The following is a 19,251-nucleotide window of genomic DNA, read 5'->3' on the forward strand; positions in this document are numbered from 1 at the left end:
CAAATACGACCCCTGACTTCTGGAAAAGGAAGAATGAGCAACCGAGAATCATATTTGTACTGTCCCTTACTGCTTGGCGCTAAAGGCATTTCTCACCCATTGGGACTCATCCTTTCATGGAGAACCTTGCTATTTGAAACTTTATTAGCTTTTTCAGATCCTTAGGTACTATTTAATTAGCGATTCAACTCTAGATTTTAAATCCATACCTTTATAATCATCTCAGTATTGGATAATATGCTAGATAGCCTAATACATGAGATGGAGTCACCAATATCTATGATAAAGAACATAACTTATGAACATAATTGTGATCTTAAGACAAGCTCAGATCCTGAAGTATCATCATGCAAAGGAAGAATACATCGTGCTTAATATAGTTTTAATGATAAGTAGGTTTTCCAAATATTTTAGTTTTCTATAACTGTTAATCCATACGTGGCATATGGGAGAAGTTGGAAGCTCCAACTTGCTTCTATTTGGTGAACTAGAAAAACCCTACTCCCTTCAATTGCGAACTAACAAAAACTACTGCATCTGTTTTTTTGCAGATAAAACAGCATGAGGTGGTTTAAAGGTTTTCATCAGTTATAACCAAATCAGTGGCCGGGTAGGAATAAAATCCAATATCCTGACAAACCCTGTGTTTTCTGTGGAATCTGGCTTTCTTTTATTAGAAGTCTAAAACATTCATTAGCTCCAAATCTAAGTCCAGAATGAAGTGAAGATGTTATAAATTCGAGGACAGAATTTAAACAGATGAACAGCCTAATCGGAAACTTTAGTTGGAGTACAAGGCTGGGCAGGGGGAAATTCTGATCGATCTGCTTTTTCAGAAGCTGTTTGGAATATAAAGAATGCTGCATGTCAACTAAGTGGTAAAATTTATAGTCATAATGTATTTATTAACATTTTATTTCAGAATTAAATTGTAAATAAGATGGCAAATTCTGAAAGTACTGAGGAAATGCATGAAAATCATTGGAGAAATAGGTAAGCTTTCCCTAAATACTACAAAAAGTATTCTTCTGCAATTTCAAACATATCTTATGCTTTTCACAGGTCTAGCAAGAATGTGTGTAATTTTTTTTAAAAAATGATTATTTTCATTTTGCTGAACTTCAACATAATCAGTGTTATAACTGGTTTAGTAGTGATTTTAGGGAGTGAAAGAGCCATGGAATTGATTAATTTAGTGCTTCAGATATCTCCTCTCATGAATTTCTTGTACTGTGTAACTTACTAGTACATACAGGAAAGATGCCTGAAGTTTTATCTCAATTCTTGGCCAGGCTTGGTGTCTCAGGCCTATACTCCTAGCCCTTCAGGAAATTGAGGCGGGAGGGTGGCTCAAGGTCAAGAATTTGAGACCAGCCTAAGCAACACAACAAGAGCCTGTCTCTCCAAAAAAATAGAAAAATTAGCCAGGCATAATGGTATATGTCTAAAGTCTTAGCTACTGGGGAAACTGAGGCAAGAAGATTGGGTAAACCCAGGAGATTGAGGCTGCTGCAAGCTGTTAGCATACAACTGCACTCCAGCCTGGGTGACAAAGACTCTTTATCAAAAAAAAAAAAGAAAGAAAGGAGAGTGAAACATTTCTGTGGTCTTTCCATTCCATTCTTTTTACTCCATGTGATAAATTTAATAAAAGAAAATAGTGGGTTCTAGTTATTTTTTCACTGAATGGATGTCTGTGTGAATATGTATGTCAGTTTTATACCCATATAATTCATTAGTTAGAGATTTTTCAATGGAAATAGTTTTAAATCCTTTTTATTCCCACTTGTGTCATAATAATCTAGTTCCATTTAGATATACAATCTATAAAACTGGAGAGGATCCTTCTAGGTCACATGGTTCATTAATGTGGAAAACAGCCAGAAAGGCCACTCCCTCCCTTGCTGTTTTCTTAGGGGTCAGAGTGGCTCAATCAGAAACTTCTTGAAGCTGAAGACAATTTTCTCTGGGCATATTTTGAAATATTTACAGAGCAGCATTCTAAACCCCACACTTCTTTTTTAATGTAGTTATTGTTATTCTCTTCTTGTGGTTATTTTCCCAAAGTCAGTTTTTCCCTTTCTAAGCACAATTTCCTCATAAATTCAAAACAGATTCTCTAAATTCTGTGCCCTAGCCTGCTGATGTGAGGGGATGATGAAAGAATAGATTTATTTAGAATACATTGTGCATCTAAGCATTACCTGTGGGGTGAGTAAATCCTGGTTCCATCATGTATTTCACTGGAGGCATTATAATGTGGTGGTTAAAAGTTGCACCTCTGTAAAGCATCAGGAGAATAGAGAAGCAAGAATCCAATGTACTCAATTCTAATATGAAGGCAGTAGATGACCTAATACATGGTGGAGAGTAGGGGAAAGAGGAGGGGAGAGGGGAGGGTTGGGGGGTCATGGTGTATGGCACAACTCTTGGGGGCGGAACACAATTATAAGAGGGACTTTACCTAACAAATGCAATCAGTATAACCTAATTCTTTGTACCCTCAATGAATCCCAAACAATAAAAGTTCCACCTCTGGAGTCACATTCAAGTTCAATAACTAGCTCTCCGCACTTGAGTTGTTTGCTCTGTGATTGAGTTTCCTCTTCTTTAAAGTGGTCATGATAATAGTAACCACAGACCTAATAAGTTTTCTTGAGATACCACGGGAAACCACAAAAGCTAATAGGTTAATAGAAACACAACAGCAAACTGCAACACCTGTATGCTACCAATAGAAGCCTAGACCCGGGAGGTGGTTAATTTTGTTAGTTTCTATGAATAATGGAGAAAATGTCAAATTCCATTCAGATGACTACAGGACAAGAGAGGATGAGAGAAAACAACATAAAAGGGAAAAGCGACAAGGATTGAAGGTTAAGGGTTGGATGATCCCCGAAAAGTGAAATCGGTGGGATGCAGGTGCGGAATCAAGGCAGGCTTCCAGTTAGGTGGAGGTGACTCATTTGAAGCTGGGAGCAGAATTATGTTGCTGCTTTGAGCCACACTGATTTGCATTAAAGAAATTGAAATACTGAAGCACGGGTAGCTTTAAGATCCTCTCCAACTTGCAAACCAGCAAAGAGCACGCTAGAACTGGGAGCCCGCGAGGCGGTGGCTGGCGGCCGGCCTGAACCCGGCAGATTCGGTTTCCCCTGCACGCCTTTGGCTCCACCTCCCCGCTGTTACCAGGCAACACTTGGGGGCGGGGCCCAGGAGGGAGGAGACCCTCAAACCTGCTGCTCTCCTCTGGAACCAATCCAAGCCCTCCTTGCGAAGCTTTCCGTGGAGTTAGAAATGTTTTCCCTGAAACAGAACTACTCAAGAGAAGAGAGCTTACCCGGATTTAAGGTTTACAATCTGCATTTAGAGGTGGGAGAAGGGGTGGTGGGACTTTACAATCTTAAAGCATTTTTTGTCATCTGTGCCTCAACCCAGAGCAAATAGGCCTGAACATAAGTAAATCATTAACCCCAAGTGGAAGAAATGGAAGCGAATTGCCTTTTGCCATTTAGCAAAAGCTGACAGGGAGATGTTAAAAAGCTTAAGGAGAACAGGCGCAAGTTTGTCTTCCTGCGACGTCTTCACAGAGGACTCGCCTGTTCCTGTCCAGTCTTATTGTCATATTGCAGGCTCCTGGGAGGGGGTGGGGTTGTTGTGTGTGTTTAACCACCAGATTTCTGTAAATGGATAGAATTTACAACTTTCATATGGACTTCCAAATAAATGAAGTTTTCAAATGGGGGACAAAATTCAGGGTAATTTAATATGTTCTTAATAGAATTCATTTCATTCAAAGCTCATAGTTGCTCTTGAGCATTTTGTTACAAATAAAAGTTTTAATCCATCACTTGATACCTATTAGATACAGCAGTTCTCAACCTGTGGGTCTCAACCCACAGGAACTGTATTAAAGGGCCACGGCATTTGAAGGTTGAGAACCATGGCATTAGAATGACTGCTACTGAAAGAGAGGAACAAAGAGGTGTCGGTGAGAATATAGAGAAATTAAAATCCTCATGCACTGCTGTGGAAAACAGTATGGCAGTTCCTCAAAATATTAAAAATATAATGGAATTAGTATATGATCCCGCAATTCTACTTCTGGTTATATGCCCAAAAGAATTGGAAGCCGAGAGTCAAAGAGATACTTACGGGCCAGGTGTGGGGGATTCATGCTTGTTATCCTAGCACTCTAGGAGGCCAAGGTTGGAGGATCCCTTGAGGACAGGAGTTTAAACCAACCTGAATAAGAGAAAGATCCCAACTCTACAAATACTAGGAAAATCAGCTGGGCATGATGGCATGCACCTGTAGTCCCAGCTATTTGGAAGGCTGAGGCAGGAGGATGGCTTGAGCCCAAGAGTTTGAGGTTGCAGTGAGCTAGGCTGCATGCACTGTAACTAGCCCAGATGACAAAGTGAGACCCTGTCTCACAAAAATACAAACCAATATTTGTGCATCCATATTCAGAGAAGCATTATTAGCAACAGCCACAATATGGAAGCAATTTAAGTTTCCAACAAAATTTGGCATATGCACTCCAATGGATTACAGGAGTAGAGTTAGGTCTTAAAAAGGAAAAAAATTCTGACACCTGCTACAACAGGAATGACACCACGGGAAGACATTACGCTGAGTGAATAATTCAGAGATGAACCTTGAAGACAGTAAGCCAGTCAAGGAAGACAAACACTACCTGATTCTGTTCATACAAGGTACCCAGAGTTGCCAAATTTATAAAGACAGAAAATAGAATCATGGGGTGTAAGGAGGAGGCACAATAGAGAGTCACTGTGTAATGAGTACACAGTTTGTTTTGCTAAGTAAAAAAAGTTCTGTGGATAAAGAGTAGGACTCACAGCACAACAATGTGAATGTACTTAGTGCCTTGATTGCCTCGATTAAAAATGCTTAAGAAGGGAAAGTCTATGTTATGTGTATTTTACCACAATTTTTAAAAATCCTACTCCAGATGAATGTCTTTGGTTAAGACCCTAACACACTTAGAGACATCCAGTGACAACTGTCTGTCATTAAGTCTGTTTTACAAATTTCCATGCTGGCATAAATTTGCTGCCAAGGGTATTATCTGACACTTCAACAAACTGGCAGTGGAAAAATTTGCATTTCACCATGTCATTTTTGCATTTGAAACATTTATTTTCCAGTAAACTCCAGGAACAACTGCCTAAAGTGAGAAAGCAAGCTGTTGGACCTATTGAGATTGTAAGTGAAAATCACTTAGAAAGTGTATGGGTCAGAAAATTGTGGGTTATTGTCATAAAATAATTGTGGATTATTGTCATAGAATAGTTGTGTTTATGTGATGGTGTACATAGAATGGTTGTGTTTGTGTGGTAGTGTACATCCATTATTTGAGGAAAAGGAGAATTAAAAGAAAAATTCATCACAGTGTCATTTCCAATAGGAAAAATAAAATAAAAGCAACCCGAAAGTTCCATAATAAGGACTAAGAAAAAAATAGCACAACATCTGTACAATGATCTCAATTAAAAAAAAAAAATTAGAGGGAGCTGGGCACAGTGGCTCACACCTGTAAACCTAGCACTCTGGTAGACCAAGGCAGGTGGATTGCTTGAGCTCAGGAGTTCGAGACCAGCCTGAGCAACAGTGAGACCCTGTCTCTAAAAAATAGTCAGGCATTGTGGGGGGTACGTGTAGTCCCAGCTACTCAGAGGCTGAGGCAAGAGGATTGTTTGGGTCCAAGAATTTTTTTTTTTTGAGTCCAAGGATTTGAGGTTGCTGTGAGCTATGACACCAGAGCACTCTACCCAGAGCAACAGAATGAGACTGTCTCTAAACAACAGCAACAAAAGTAAACAATAAAAACAATTACAGGGGTATGTGGGTAAGTGAAAGTGTGTGTGAGTGTGTGTATATGTGTGTATCTTGCATAAGTGTTACCAGGTGTCATGTCGGAGTGGTGGAGAATTATGAGTGATTTGCACTACATTTCAATATTTTCCAATAATTATTTATGGATATGTGATATTATTATTATTATTATAAAACTCTTATAGATTCTTTTTAAATAAAAAATTATCTAAGTATGTTGTAAAACCTATGTATGAGAACACATGTCAGCATACTTCTCTGGAATTATGTTTAAGAAACATTTTCACACACGTGTTCCCAAGCATCCCCTCCACTAGCTCGAATCTCGATGTCAATGTCACACCATTAGGACCTGTTTTTTCCAAAAGTAAATTCAAACCACAAACTGAAAAGTTGCATCACCTGACAGACTTTATCAAGGAGATAACACTATTGTAAGGAGGGTAGCAGAGCAGATACCCTCTTTTGTCTACAATGCTGAATACAATGCTATGAAAATTGCTCTAAAATAGCTCTTTCTTAGCTATTGCATGGATGAATGGAATAACATAATTGTTTTAGTTTCCTCTCACAAAATATATACTAAGTTCCTGTTGGAGTTATTCAAATCTACTTACCTTTCAATATCATTATGCTTTTTTTTTTTCTCAGTTCCGCTTTGCTAATGGACTGGATATCACACTCATGATCCTGGGAATATTGGCATCACTGGTAAATGGAGCCTGTCTTCCTTTAATGTCCCTGGTTTTAGGAGAAATGAGTGATTACCTTATTAGTGGATGTCTAGTTCCAACCAATACAAGTGAGTAGAAGATGTTTTTTCTTCATTGATAGAGACACAAAAGCATTTACTAAAACAAACAAATGTTAAGCTCATAAGGCAAACCATTGTATTATAACAAGAGTATCTATATAGTATTTAAGTATCTAAGTTGTTTATTCATCTGTATTGCTAGGGACTAAAGAAATGCATTAGTTAGGCTGGAGTGTTTAAAGAAAGGCTCAGATGATTATGATGGCTGGCAAGTCCAAAATATACAGGATGAGCCAATAGGCTGGAGATCCAGGAAAGAGCTATGTTGCAGTTCAAAGTCCAAAGGCCACTGCTGGTGGTATGTAAGAATCATCTGACGCCCACTATAGTTCAGCTAGTCTGTCTAGGAATTCAAATACAGGAGAACCTTTTAAGTTGACCACCCAAGGGACTGTAACAAACAGGTCAACATACAGAGGTGGTCAACATAAGAATCTAGGCCTACTGCTCTAACATGTACCTGTGGTACATGTCCAATCCATAAAAAGTAGGTCAACTTAAGGAGGTAACGTAGGGAGGTAGTCAACTATAGAAGTTCTCCTGTAATTTTTAAATTTTTAAATATCTGGCTATTTTTGTTGTTGTTGCAGTTGTCATTGTTTTAGCTGGCCAGGGCCGGGTTTGAACCTGCCAGCCTCAGTGTCTGTGCCCAGCACCCTAACCACTGAGCTACGGGAGCTGCCCTCATCAAATCTCTTACCTGCTTTATATATGATGTGCAGTACATATCTCATATTGCTGTGAATTCTAATTTCTGTGGTTGTTTAAGGTTTTTCCCATGTTCTAAAGTTTCTTAGTCTTTTATCTAGTGTGGGGAATATATAAAGAAGTTTGATAAGAACTTAGATAAATTTATAGATACTATTGGTATATCCTATTGTTTAAAAAAGTAGGGATATTAAATGGTATGCCTTCAATATTCTAATATTAATTTTCTGGAAGATAATAAGGGAGGACTATTTGGTCCTACAAAGAAAAATATGAATAATAGCTATCATTGATTGAAGGCCCATTTTTGTGCCAATGCTTAACTCTCACACATACTATCTCTACTAATATAATCTACAAAATGAGACTATGTCATTTTTTTTATTAAATCATAAACACATAGATCATGTATACATTAATGCATTTATGGGGTACAATGTGCTGATTTCATATAGAATTAGGAACGCTTACATCACACTGGTTAATACATACCTCATCTCATTTACTTAATTTTTGTGTTAAGACATTTATACTCTGTACTAATAGATCCAACATGTACCCCTGCATTATGCACCATAGGTGTGATCCCACCATTCACCCTCTCTCGATCTGACCTCCCCCCTCCCCAATTAAGTCATTTTTATGAGATCATTGGTACCATTTTTAGAAACAATGTTTATTGTCCCTATTAAGCTTCAGTTAAGTCTTATTAAAACGTTCTACTAGATTTCACGAGTAGATTTCACCTTCATTTCTGCCAGGTCAATTCTGATATTCTTGGAATAAGCTGCTTCAAAATTTTTTGCTACCACAGTTCCATAAATAGAATAAGGAGGAAATGATCATTTACATGTAAATAAAGATCATAGACATTATCATATGTGGTGATGCGAGAGAGAAAGAGTCATGATGTCTGCAATTTATTTCCAACGATTGTTATAGAGGTTTAAGGAAGAAAACTGCGATAGTGGATACTGACCACAGTTTTGTGATGTTGGTAAAATCAGGTCTTGGTATACTATTAATAGACCGCGTATGTTTTTACTAAAACATATATAGAAAAGTTTACACACACAGTTTACATACAAAGTTTAAACACAGAGGCCAGATGCAGTGGCTCAAGCCTGTAATCCTAGCACTTTGGAAGGCTGAATCTGGTGGATCGCTCAAGCTCAGGAATAGGACCAGCCTGAACAAGAGTGAGACCACTTCTCTACTAAAAATAGAAAAAATTAGCTGGGCATTATAGAGGACTCCTGTAATCCCACCTACTTGGGAGGGAAGGCCAAAGGATCACTTGTGCCCAAGAGTTTGAGGTTGCTATAAGTTATGACAGCATGACCCTCAACTCAGAGCAACAGAGTGAGACTGTCTCAAAAAAAAGGAAACACATAACCCAACGTTATTTTAAAACAGTGGTTCTCAACCTTCCTAATGCCACGACCCTTTAATACAGTTCCTGTGGGTCACGATCTACAGTTTGAGAACCGCTGTTTTTAAAGGTTTTATTGTGTTGCTATCCTGGTTATACACAAGGTATGCAACAAATTTCAATGAGCTTTCCTTCAATTTTTCCCATGACTATTTCCTCTAGAACTTTCACACATTCTTGCTTTTCTGGGACTTTCTAAATCATTTCCTGGAGTGTCCCTAACTTAATTCAAAATGCACAACTTCAGGCAGGATACAGGAACTCCATTACTTTTCATTTCCTGGCTGTTGCCTGATCAGAAACATCCTAAAGAATTCTTTCCAGTGATGAGCTACGTGGTTAATGCTTCCCTGTATTTTTCCAAATTGCATGAGTACTTCTTGAGAGCAGAGGTAATTATGTCATGTTCTAGAATGAAATAAGAATACAAAATAAGATGATCCTGAGCTGTGTACATGCATCACGTCCACATTGTCTTAACAATGTGCTGTATTTGATTTGGAGGCTGAAACAGTAAGGACAATTACAAATTAATTCTTTTTTTAATTTAAAGACTTTCTTTTTCAGCAAATTCCTGGAACTGTACTCAGTCCCAAGAGAAGCTGAATGAAAACGTGATTGTGTAAGTCTGAATGAAGTGTTTACATCACATTTGTTGCAAGCAGCTTTATTCAAAAAATGGTAAAGTTTCATCTGACCATACATGTGATTAAAAACAACATGTCTTTTTTTTCATTTGGTATATAAAATGTAATTACTACCCTTTTTTCTTCTTTACAAAAGGTGTGTACATAGGTGATATGCTTTGACTTCTATCTGACAAAATTTTCATCAATAAAAAACTTGTATTTGCATTCTATAGCGATTTTGCCTTCTAGAGCTGCAGGTACATATCCTGTAGGAAAAAGAACTTGCTTTTCCTTTTTTACAAGTTTATTTTTCTTCCAAGCCTTATGAAAAATTCTGTTTCTATGAACATTAAAAAGGAAAAAGATGCGTATAATAAATAAATAGTAAAGATAATAAAATAGGTTTTTTTAAATAAAAATAATAAGGTTTTACTCAGAATAATTTTTGAGACTAATTATTCAGTTAAAAAATTGTATTACCTGAATAATAAGTGATTTGAGGACATCCCGCTTCTGTAATCTCAGGTAGTAAGCAGTATGCTTTGTATATTCTCTCCCATGCTAAGTTCGTTAGATAGAGGCTGCCTTACTAAATATATGCATGGAATTTCCATAGTGTTTCACTAAAACTATCAGAGATTTCCCAAAAGTAAAGCTTCTGCATTGCCAAAAACACCCATCACATTGCAGTGATACCCTCTGGGCCTTAATGCTTTTTTTTTTTAATTAAATGATAGCTGTGTACATTAACACAATCATGGGGTACAGTGTGGTGTTTTCATATACAATTTGAAATATTTTCATCAAACTGGTTAACATAGCCTTTGTGTCATTTTCTTAGTTATTGTGTTAGACGTTTATATTCTACTCTTAAAAAGATTCACTTGTACCCTTCTAAGATAAACCATAGAAGTGATCTCTCCAATCACCCTCCCTCCAACCATCCCCCCTCCCTCCCCTGCCCCCTCCCCATATTCTTATGAAAGCTATAACCTAATTTTTTTTTTTTTTGAGACAGAGTCTTACTCTGTCACCCTCGGTAGAGTGCTGTGGAGTCATAGCTAACACCAACCTCAAGCTCTTGGGCTCAAGTGATTCTCTTGCCTCTGCCTCCCGAGTAGCAGGTAGTACAGGTGCCCACCACAACACCCAGCTACTTTTCAGTGACAGGGTTTCACTTTTGCTCAGGCTTGTCTTGAACTCCTAAGCTCAGGTGATCCGCCCACCTTGGCCTCCCAGAGCACTAGGATTATAGGCATGAGCCACCACTCCCAGCCCTGGAGCCTTAATTTTTAATCAGCACTGTTCAATATGTTAGTCATAGCCACATGTGGCTTTATAAATTTGAATTAATTAAAATTAAAAATCTAGTTCCTCATTCTCAACATGTCAAGTATTCAGTAACTTCATATGGAGGGCGGCCACTTTTTTTTTTTTTTTTTGAGACAGAGTCTCCAGCTGTCACCCTGGGTGGAGTGCTGTAGTGTCATAGCTCACAACAACCTCCAACTCTTGGGCTCAAGGGATCTTCTTGCCTCAGTTTTTCCATTTTTAGTAGAGACCAGGGTCTCGCTTTTGCTTAGACTGATCTCGAACTTGTGAGCTCAAGCTATCCATCCGCTTTGGCCTCCCAGAGTGCTAGGATCACAGGTGGGAGCCCCCTGGCCCAGCCCTCTGGCTGCCTTCTGTCCAGCACACATCCTGAACAAGTTCTTCATCACAAGAAAGTTCTACTGAATAGGGCGCTGTTCTGGATTACAGCATGAATGATGCCCTCACAAATTATGTCTTGCTGAGGCCTCAACTTTAGTTTAAGGGAAAGTTCTTTTTAGCCACCTTTGTATGAGATTTCTTTATTTGGGGTCTCAGCTATAATATCATTTCCTCAAAGACACTTTTCTTAACCACTCCATGTATCCGCTCTAGCTCTGCCAACCCACATGTCGCTACCAGTCACTCTGTGACCCAGCTCTCTGTTTACTGCCTCACAAAACAACCTGACATTCTCTGTCTTTATGTGTTGTCCGCCTCCTGCCACCAGGATGGTAGGACTTTACTGTCTTGCTTACAGCTGTGTCTCTAGAACCTCACACATAGTGGGCACCCCTCAGATGTTTATTAAATGGCTGCATTCCTTATCTGGTCTCCTACTGTTAGAAATTTGGAGGCCGGTGCCTGTGGCTCAAAGGAGTAGGGTGCCGGCCTCATATGCCAGAGGTGGCAGGTTCAAACCTAGCCCCGGCCTCCCCCCCGCAAAAAAAACTTTGGATTGTTTTTAGCATTTCCATGTTGTTTGTTACACATGCTACAGTGACCATTTATAAAGATGCCCCTTTGTACATGTCACCTTAGGCTAAATTTCTTACGTCCAATTTCAGATTTAATGGTATATATTCCTTAAACATTCTTTTTAAATTTTTTTTTAGAGACAGAGTCTCACTTTGTCACCCTCAGTACAGTGCTGTGGCATCACAGCTCACAGTAACCTCCAGCTCTTGGGCTTAGGTGATTCTCTTGCCTCAGCCTCCTGAGTAGCTGGGACTACAGGCACCTGCAACAGCACTCAGCTATTTTTTTGTTGCAGTTTGGCTGGGGCCGGGTTTGAACCAACCACCCTTGGTATAAGGGACAGACGCCCTACTCACTGAGCCACAGGTGCCACCCCTTTAAAGATTTTATCAAATGCTTTTAACTGCTATCCTTTTATTTACCTTCCCATTCCACCTACTGCTATCTTAATTACTTCAATGTAACTTTTTCATAAGAAAGTATCAAAATTACTGAACAAGACACACATACCAAGAATGTATTAAAACACTAACTTCTACCAATAATATGTGTTATAGAGAGACATACTCTAAGTGTGTTACCCGGGAAACCTATATTATTATAGTAAACGTACTTCACACTTTCTCATCTTATGTTATTTGTAATTATTTTTCTAGATTTTCTACATCAAGTATTAGGATAGGTTTATATACATATTTTTTGGTACAAATGAAAAATGTGCGCTTCTGTCTAACATGGAGCATTCCAATAATCTTCCCTCAGGTTGACCATGTATTATGTTGGAATAGGCGTCGCCGCCTTGGTTTTCGGCTACGTACAGATTTCCTTCTGGATGATGACTGCAGCGCGACAGACCAAGATCATTCGAAAACAGTTCTTCCATTCGATTTTGGCACAGGACGTCAGCTGGTTTGATGGCTGTGACATCGGTGAACTTAACAATCGCATGATTGAGTAAGACGGTGAATGTGGAGTCTATCAACTCTGTTTTCATATTTGACATAAAAATGACTGAACTACATGTATTTACTTGTTTCAGTGACATCAACAGAATCAGCGATGGCATCGGAGACAAGATTGCTCTACTGTTTCAAAACCTGTCTACTTTTTCTATTGGCCTGGTGATTGGTTTGGTGAAGGGCTGGAAGCTGACCCTGGTGACTCTGTCCACTTCTCCTCTCATAATGGCTTCGGCGGCCGCGTGTTCTAGGGTAGGTGGGACGGCTCAGGTAGCGCCACCTAGAAGCAGCAGGGTGCACAAAACGGCTTATTGAGTTTGTCAAAAAAGGTGTTTCCATTCATTGTCTCTGTCCCAAGATAAAAAATTATAAACCACAAATACTCTTCATTTTGTTCATCATGAATCACCTGTCTATCTTCACATTATTTGGCTAAATTGACATTTGTTTTGAATATCTTACTAACATTAAAAAACATTCCTCTTCAATGAGCAGCCTCATACACCTTTACATGGTACCGTGGATAAAGTATGATGCCATTATCCATAGAATATCCAGGTCTTGCTGCCAGGAGAGGCTTCTGTTTTCTAAATTCTGAGATCAATGTTTTGGAATTTGTTTCACTGGGTAAAACAGAATAAGAAAATCTGAAAACAGTAAATACTTAAAGCACTTTTTTATGTCAGCTTCTTCAAGGTTGTATTTTTACAAAGCTTTGAATTATATTAAAATGTCTGCCAATATCTATTTTTGTCTGTGACATAAATATTTTTTCTTAAATAATTTATGTATTTGCATTCTAAATTATATTTTTAGCAGTGTTAGGCTTTGAATATACCAAAAGAAATTCATCTTATTTACAGCCTACTTTTGAAACCAATACTCCTTATGATGTCCAAAAACAATCAATATATCCCTAATATTTCTCTCTAAATTATGTCTTTGGCAGTCCTACCAATGTATATACCCATCTTTACATGAGACTCAGCGTTTTTAATTTTGCGATATTAATTGTTCTTTATGGAAATAGAATCCATAAAATTCCCAGAGTTTATTTGCTAAGCAATATTGAAATTCAACCAAACACAAATTTTCACCAATAAAAATATTCGGTGGCTGATTAATTTCTTAACAATTGGCTCAGCTCTTAGATAATAGATCTTTATCTAGTGTGACTTCTGGTGTTGTCCTGGTAATCCTTGTCAAGATCTTTATCCCCAACTTATTGGAAATGAGGAAGGAAATCTCAGTAGGAAGATTGCCCACAGTATGTTACTAAGATCAGAGTCTTAACTGCCCCTTTACAAATAAGGGGTTGTAAAGAGCAGGAGAATCGAAGTTCTGTTATGGTATTAACTGATCACGAACAGGAAGCCATGAAGGTCACAGTCATCCAGATGACTAGAGACACCAGTGTGGGTGGTTTCTGGCTTCCTTCAATCAACTTTATTTGGCCATCATTTATTAGACACTGAGTCCATGGCTTTATGTCAGGTGGTGTTTCCCCTCCAGTGACATATTATGGGAACAATTGTCTTTAGTAAGTGAATTTAGAAAATAATGAGCATTACTCAGTTTATGCTGCCCCCTGACTTTAACAGCTGTTGGGTATGTCCTACATCAAATCAGCCCCAGTTGTGCAGAATGCATGTTGAAAGTGGATAGATTTGTTATGTGCGTAAGCACCAGTTAGAAATTCACGCTCTGAAAGCTATGTCCCTGCTATTCCCTTTCATGGAACTGTTAATGCTAGTTACTAAACTGAAAGGGTTAGTAAGTGTGATATATAACAGAGAAAAGGGCACGTTCTGGTTTTGAAATTTTGAGAAACCAGGTAAACCTGCTTATTATCACCCACAGTGACCCCACAGTGATGTTCTCTCCTTTCTTGCTGAAATCGCCCCTTTCAGCATTCAAAGACCAAGCATTTGCTAGGCAGGCTGCATTCTGCAGTAACAGGTTCAAACTCACACCTCACACGTTGGCGGAATGGTGTTCCACTTCCTGCCACAGCTCTGTGACCCAGACCTTGGAAGCCTTGCTTTGTTCATAACAACAGGGCAAATCAAATCACATCAGGCCCACTACTTTCCAGAATGCACCCATAAAGAACATGTTCCCTTCTCCAAATGAAGTCTTTCTCAATTGTACCAATGTAGCTATCTATTCTAAAAGAGTTTTTCTTCTTTTTTTATAACAGACAGACAATGGCAAAGCCTTACTAGTAGAAGGGAAAATAGACAGGAATGCAGATTCTAGTTAACATTAAGCTAACTGGAATTTAGATTCTACCTGTATTAAACGCTCTGTACACTGCTACCATGCTGGCATCATTGTTTGGTTAACTGTGGCTGTGGTTGATTGCAGACGGTCGTCTCATTGACCAATAAGGAATTAAGTGCCTATTCCAAAGCTGGGGCTGTAGCAGAAGAAGTCTTGTCATCAATCCGAACAGTGATAGCCTTTGGGGGCCAGGAGAAAGAACTTCAAAGGTCTGTCCCTTTAATTATGACACAATACGCTCGGTTCCTCTCCCCTGAGGCTATCTCACTGTGTTTTGTCTTTATAAGGTATACACAGAATCTCAAAGATGCAAAGGATGTTGGCATAAAAAAGGCTATAGTTTCAAAACTATCTCTCGGTGCCGTGTACTTCTTTATGAATGGAACCTACGGACTGGCATTTTGGTATGGAACCTCCTTGATTCTTCACGGAGAACCTGGTTATACCATAGGAACTGTTCTTGCTGTAAGTCTTGTTTGAGAACACAGGTAACTGCTCTAGATAATCTTTTCTTATCTACAGTTCAATCAACATTCCTCTTTTGATGAAGATGAAAATTCAAAGATGAATGTTTTGATAAACAAATATTTGTTTCCCTCAAATGATTTCTAAACATCTTTAAATTATAGTTGCGAATGACAAGGTTTATTCCTCCCACGTTTTAGTGTCCTGGTTGTGTCTAGCACTGTGGGTTTTCAGTTTTTTTGGTTTTTTTGTTTTTTGTAGAGACAGAGTCTCACTCTACCACCCTCAGTAGTGTGCCGTGGAGTCACACAGCTCACAGCAACCTCCAACTTCTGGGCTTAGGCCATTCTCTTGCCTCAGCCTCCTGAGTAGCTGGGACCACAGGCACCCATCAGGGACCACAACGCCCACCTATTTTTTTGTTGCAGTTTGGCCAGGGCTGGTTCAAACCCACCACCCTTGGTATATGGGGCCGGCGCCCTACCCAGTGAGCCACAGGTGCTGCCCCATCAAGCACTATGTTTTGAGAAGAATCATAATTGAATTTCCCATGGGGAGACACATAGAGATTTCTTAATCCAGCAGTGAAAAAAGTCAGTCTGTAGTGAGACTTTTCCTTTGATCTTTGCTGAGATAAGACAACACTCTACACTCACTTTGCTAAATGTCCTCTCTGGAAATTCTCTGCAGGTTGGTTTCACCTGCTCTCCACCTGTCATTCCGGCATACAGTGATGGTAAACATAAACTACGTACAGCTCGGCTCAGCATTACAATTCGGGCACTTATAAATTCCTAGTGGTTACGTAACAAATTATAATTTATTCACTTTTCCTCCCGAGTTTCAACAATAAACAGATCATTTCAGGATTAAGAAACATGTGTCTTGGTAAATTGAAATGATCTCTTCCATATACTTCAATTCTTGTTTGGCCTTTCCATTCTATGTATCCATTTCTCTTCCTTCAACTAAATTCATTATTCAAGTTTGAAATGTTCATTGTTAAGACTTTTAGGAATTCATTTCTTTTCACATACAGTGAAACATGAGCATTGAGAGATTTTGGCTTGTTCTGCTCCTCAATGTATGTGTTCCTGAGCAAATGCATTGTTAAGCCTCAGTATCCTCATCTAGACATCAGGGATAATGGCGCTTAGCTTAGGTGTTCTTTCCTTCTTGAATTTTTTGCATAGAGGTCTCTGTCTGAAAATGGACAGCTATCCAGTAATACAAACTGTTTGGGTAGAAATAATGTCTCTGAAACCCATCACGCTTTTCTTATTAAAGCTCAAGAAGTTGACCAGCAAGAGCTACTGTCTTTATGGCTACCTCCCTTCAGTGAGCAGATGTCCTACCTGGGCATCCCGGCAGGCGATAACCACAAGAATATGGGGCACTCAAAGATTGTCCCACATTAGGAAGAGGCTGCGGATACCTGGGTTAACTTGTGTTTCCTTTATATCTGAGCACTGTTCCATTCTTCCTTACCTAATTCCTCTAACGTCTCTCTGTGAGCCTAAACCAATTAGACATGTCGTTCTCTTTTCTTTCTTCTATAACAGCTGAGAGTAACTATTATTTTTTGTTCCTCTAGGTTTTCTTCAGTGTAATTCATAGTAGTTACTGCATTGGAGCAGCAGCCCCTCACTTTGAAACCTTCACCATAGCTCGAGGAGCCGCTTTTAATATTTTTCAGGTTATTGATAAGGTAAGACCTCTTACTGCTTTGAATAGTAATTACCAATACTGCAAGAACAAGACCAAAAACAGGCACTTTATTTCTCTAAAACAACAGAATGGGCACATTGGCCAGGTTGGTTATGGAATCAGAGGTTGCTTTTAACTCTTCCTGGGAGGGGGATTGTCGTTTACTGAAACTTTCATGTTTAACTTAATGCATTCCTACAGCAGAAAGGAAAGTGTTATAAAAAAAAAAAAACCCGTCTTTAAAGTATTTGTATGATCTGGAGAATGTTTAGTCCTTTGAAGATTTATAGCATCTCCTTTCTTTTTCCCAGAAACCCAGTATAAATAACTTTTCAACCACTGGACATAAGCCTGACTGCATAGAAGGAACTGTGGAATTTAAAAATGTTTCCTTCAGCTATCCTTCAAGACCATCTATCAAGGTAGCTTCAATTAAATTATACAGTTATACTGCTTTCTGATAATATCTTCTACTGGCTAAACTCTCTTCTCATACAGTTGTTAAATAGCACTTTGGCCATGATGTTTAGAGACTTCAGAAGATAGGTAGATAAATGCACAGATAGGTCATGAACAAATAATTCTAGAGCAAGCAATTATACATTACAGCCTCTTTTCTATAGTCAATTAACTAAACCATTTTCAGCTCTGAAGTTCCTGTACTCTGGATTGGGGAACATACCAAAATGTCTTGAATTTATGGCGCCACCTATTGGTGGATGTTATCCCACTCAACATAGATAACTCATGTTAACCTCCGGGTTCCTAAACTGGGAGAATTATACACTTATGTCCTTGCTCTCTTCCTTTCCTAAGGCTTTTATTGCACTGGCAATTGTGCCTCACATAATTTCTCCTTTTTTACACACACGATTTAACCTATTACCTCTGGCATTCAGCCTTTGACAAATTCTTGTGAAATGTGCCTCCTCTTCTATTGTCTTTCCCCTTTCATTTTGTTAGTGTATTGACCCCAAAAAGTAGTTGTTGTCAAAGATTGCAAAGGGAAATTACTAATACACCAGTTTCATACAAAAACAGGGACATGATTTTAAGTGAAATATATAAAATTACTAATGTCATCAACCTCAAATGTCCCTTATAGAATTTGTACTAACCCTTTCCAATCCTATGTTGGATGGACATAATGATTTTTTTAAATTTATAAATGAAAATAAAAACACTTTAATTATTTTATATAACCTAAAAGGATAATAAAATCATCCGGTGAGGGCGGTGCCTGTGGCTCAGTGAGTAGGGCGCCGGCCCCACATACCAAGGGGTTCAAACCCAGGCCCAGTCAAACTGCAACAAAAAATAGCCAGGCCTTGTGGCAGGGGCCTATAGTCCCAGCAGCTTGGGAGGCTGAACCAAGTGAATCACCTAAGCCCAAGAGCTGGAGGTTGCTGGAGCTGTGACACCACAGCCCTCTACTGAGGGCAACAAAGTGAGACTGTCTCTAAAATAAATAAATAAAATCATTGGGTGAATTCATATTTATATTTTTTGTCTTTCTCTTTTAAAGCTGTAGAATAATTACAAGTAATCCACCAACTTCTTTCCCACCCAAAATAAGTAAGAGCTGGGGAGTTTGTGGATAGTTGAATAATTGAATTGGAAAGGGTTAAAAGCATCTACCTGCTCCTCCTTTCTCATCTTTCTCTGATTAAAACTTTGATTGAATTCCTCTCTTTTTAAAAAGATTTTTGCTACTTGATTACCATTTTTTTTGAATAGTCTTGTTATCTACCATTCTTCTAACCATAGAGTATTTCAGGCTTCATTTGCAACTACATTTCAATCAGCTTCCTGGGGACTTAAGCACCCAGGGTGCCACTATGTTCCATGGGAATATGCTTTCTGCGTTTTAAATAATTATTTTCAAAATGAATTTTTGAAACCTAACCTTTTTTCTTAAGCTGAAAAATGAATATGTTTTAAAGTCCACCTATTTTAGTTTTTGTTTGTTTTTGTATGAGGGAGAGTCTCACTACATTACCCTCGGTAGAGTGCTATGATGTCACAGCTCACAGCAACCTCAAACTCTTGGGCTTAAGTGATTCTCTTGCCTCAGCCTCCCAAGTAGCTGGGACTACAGGTGCCCGC

General features: G+C 38.7%; 1 protein-coding gene across 1 annotated transcript in view; it reads left to right on the plus strand.

Annotated features, from left to right (window-relative positions):
- Positions 1-940: 940 nt before the first annotated feature.
- ABCB5 (ATP binding cassette subfamily B member 5) overlaps positions 941-19,251 on the plus strand; it is a 114,968-nt gene continuing 96,657 nt past the window's right edge. The window contains exons 1-10 of the mRNA XM_003788491.1: positions 941-993; positions 5,172-5,229; positions 6,511-6,661; positions 9,381-9,435; positions 12,494-12,685; positions 12,771-12,942; positions 15,058-15,182; positions 15,261-15,438; positions 17,033-17,146; positions 17,457-17,567. Of these exons, the coding sequence (XP_003788539.1) occupies positions 941-993; positions 5,172-5,229; positions 6,511-6,661; positions 9,381-9,435; positions 12,494-12,685; positions 12,771-12,942; positions 15,058-15,182; positions 15,261-15,438; positions 17,033-17,146; positions 17,457-17,567 (1,209 nt within the window). The remainder of the gene's footprint in view (positions 994-5,171; positions 5,230-6,510; positions 6,662-9,380; positions 9,436-12,493; positions 12,686-12,770; positions 12,943-15,057; positions 15,183-15,260; positions 15,439-17,032; positions 17,147-17,456; positions 17,568-19,251) is intronic.

The sequence above is a fragment of the Otolemur garnettii genome, unplaced genomic scaffold (assembly GCF_000181295.1).
Source record: "Otolemur garnettii isolate 467f Iridium unplaced genomic scaffold, OtoGar3 scaffold00028, whole genome shotgun sequence".
NCBI classification, from domain to species: Eukaryota; Metazoa; Chordata; class Mammalia; order Primates; family Galagidae; genus Otolemur; species Otolemur garnettii.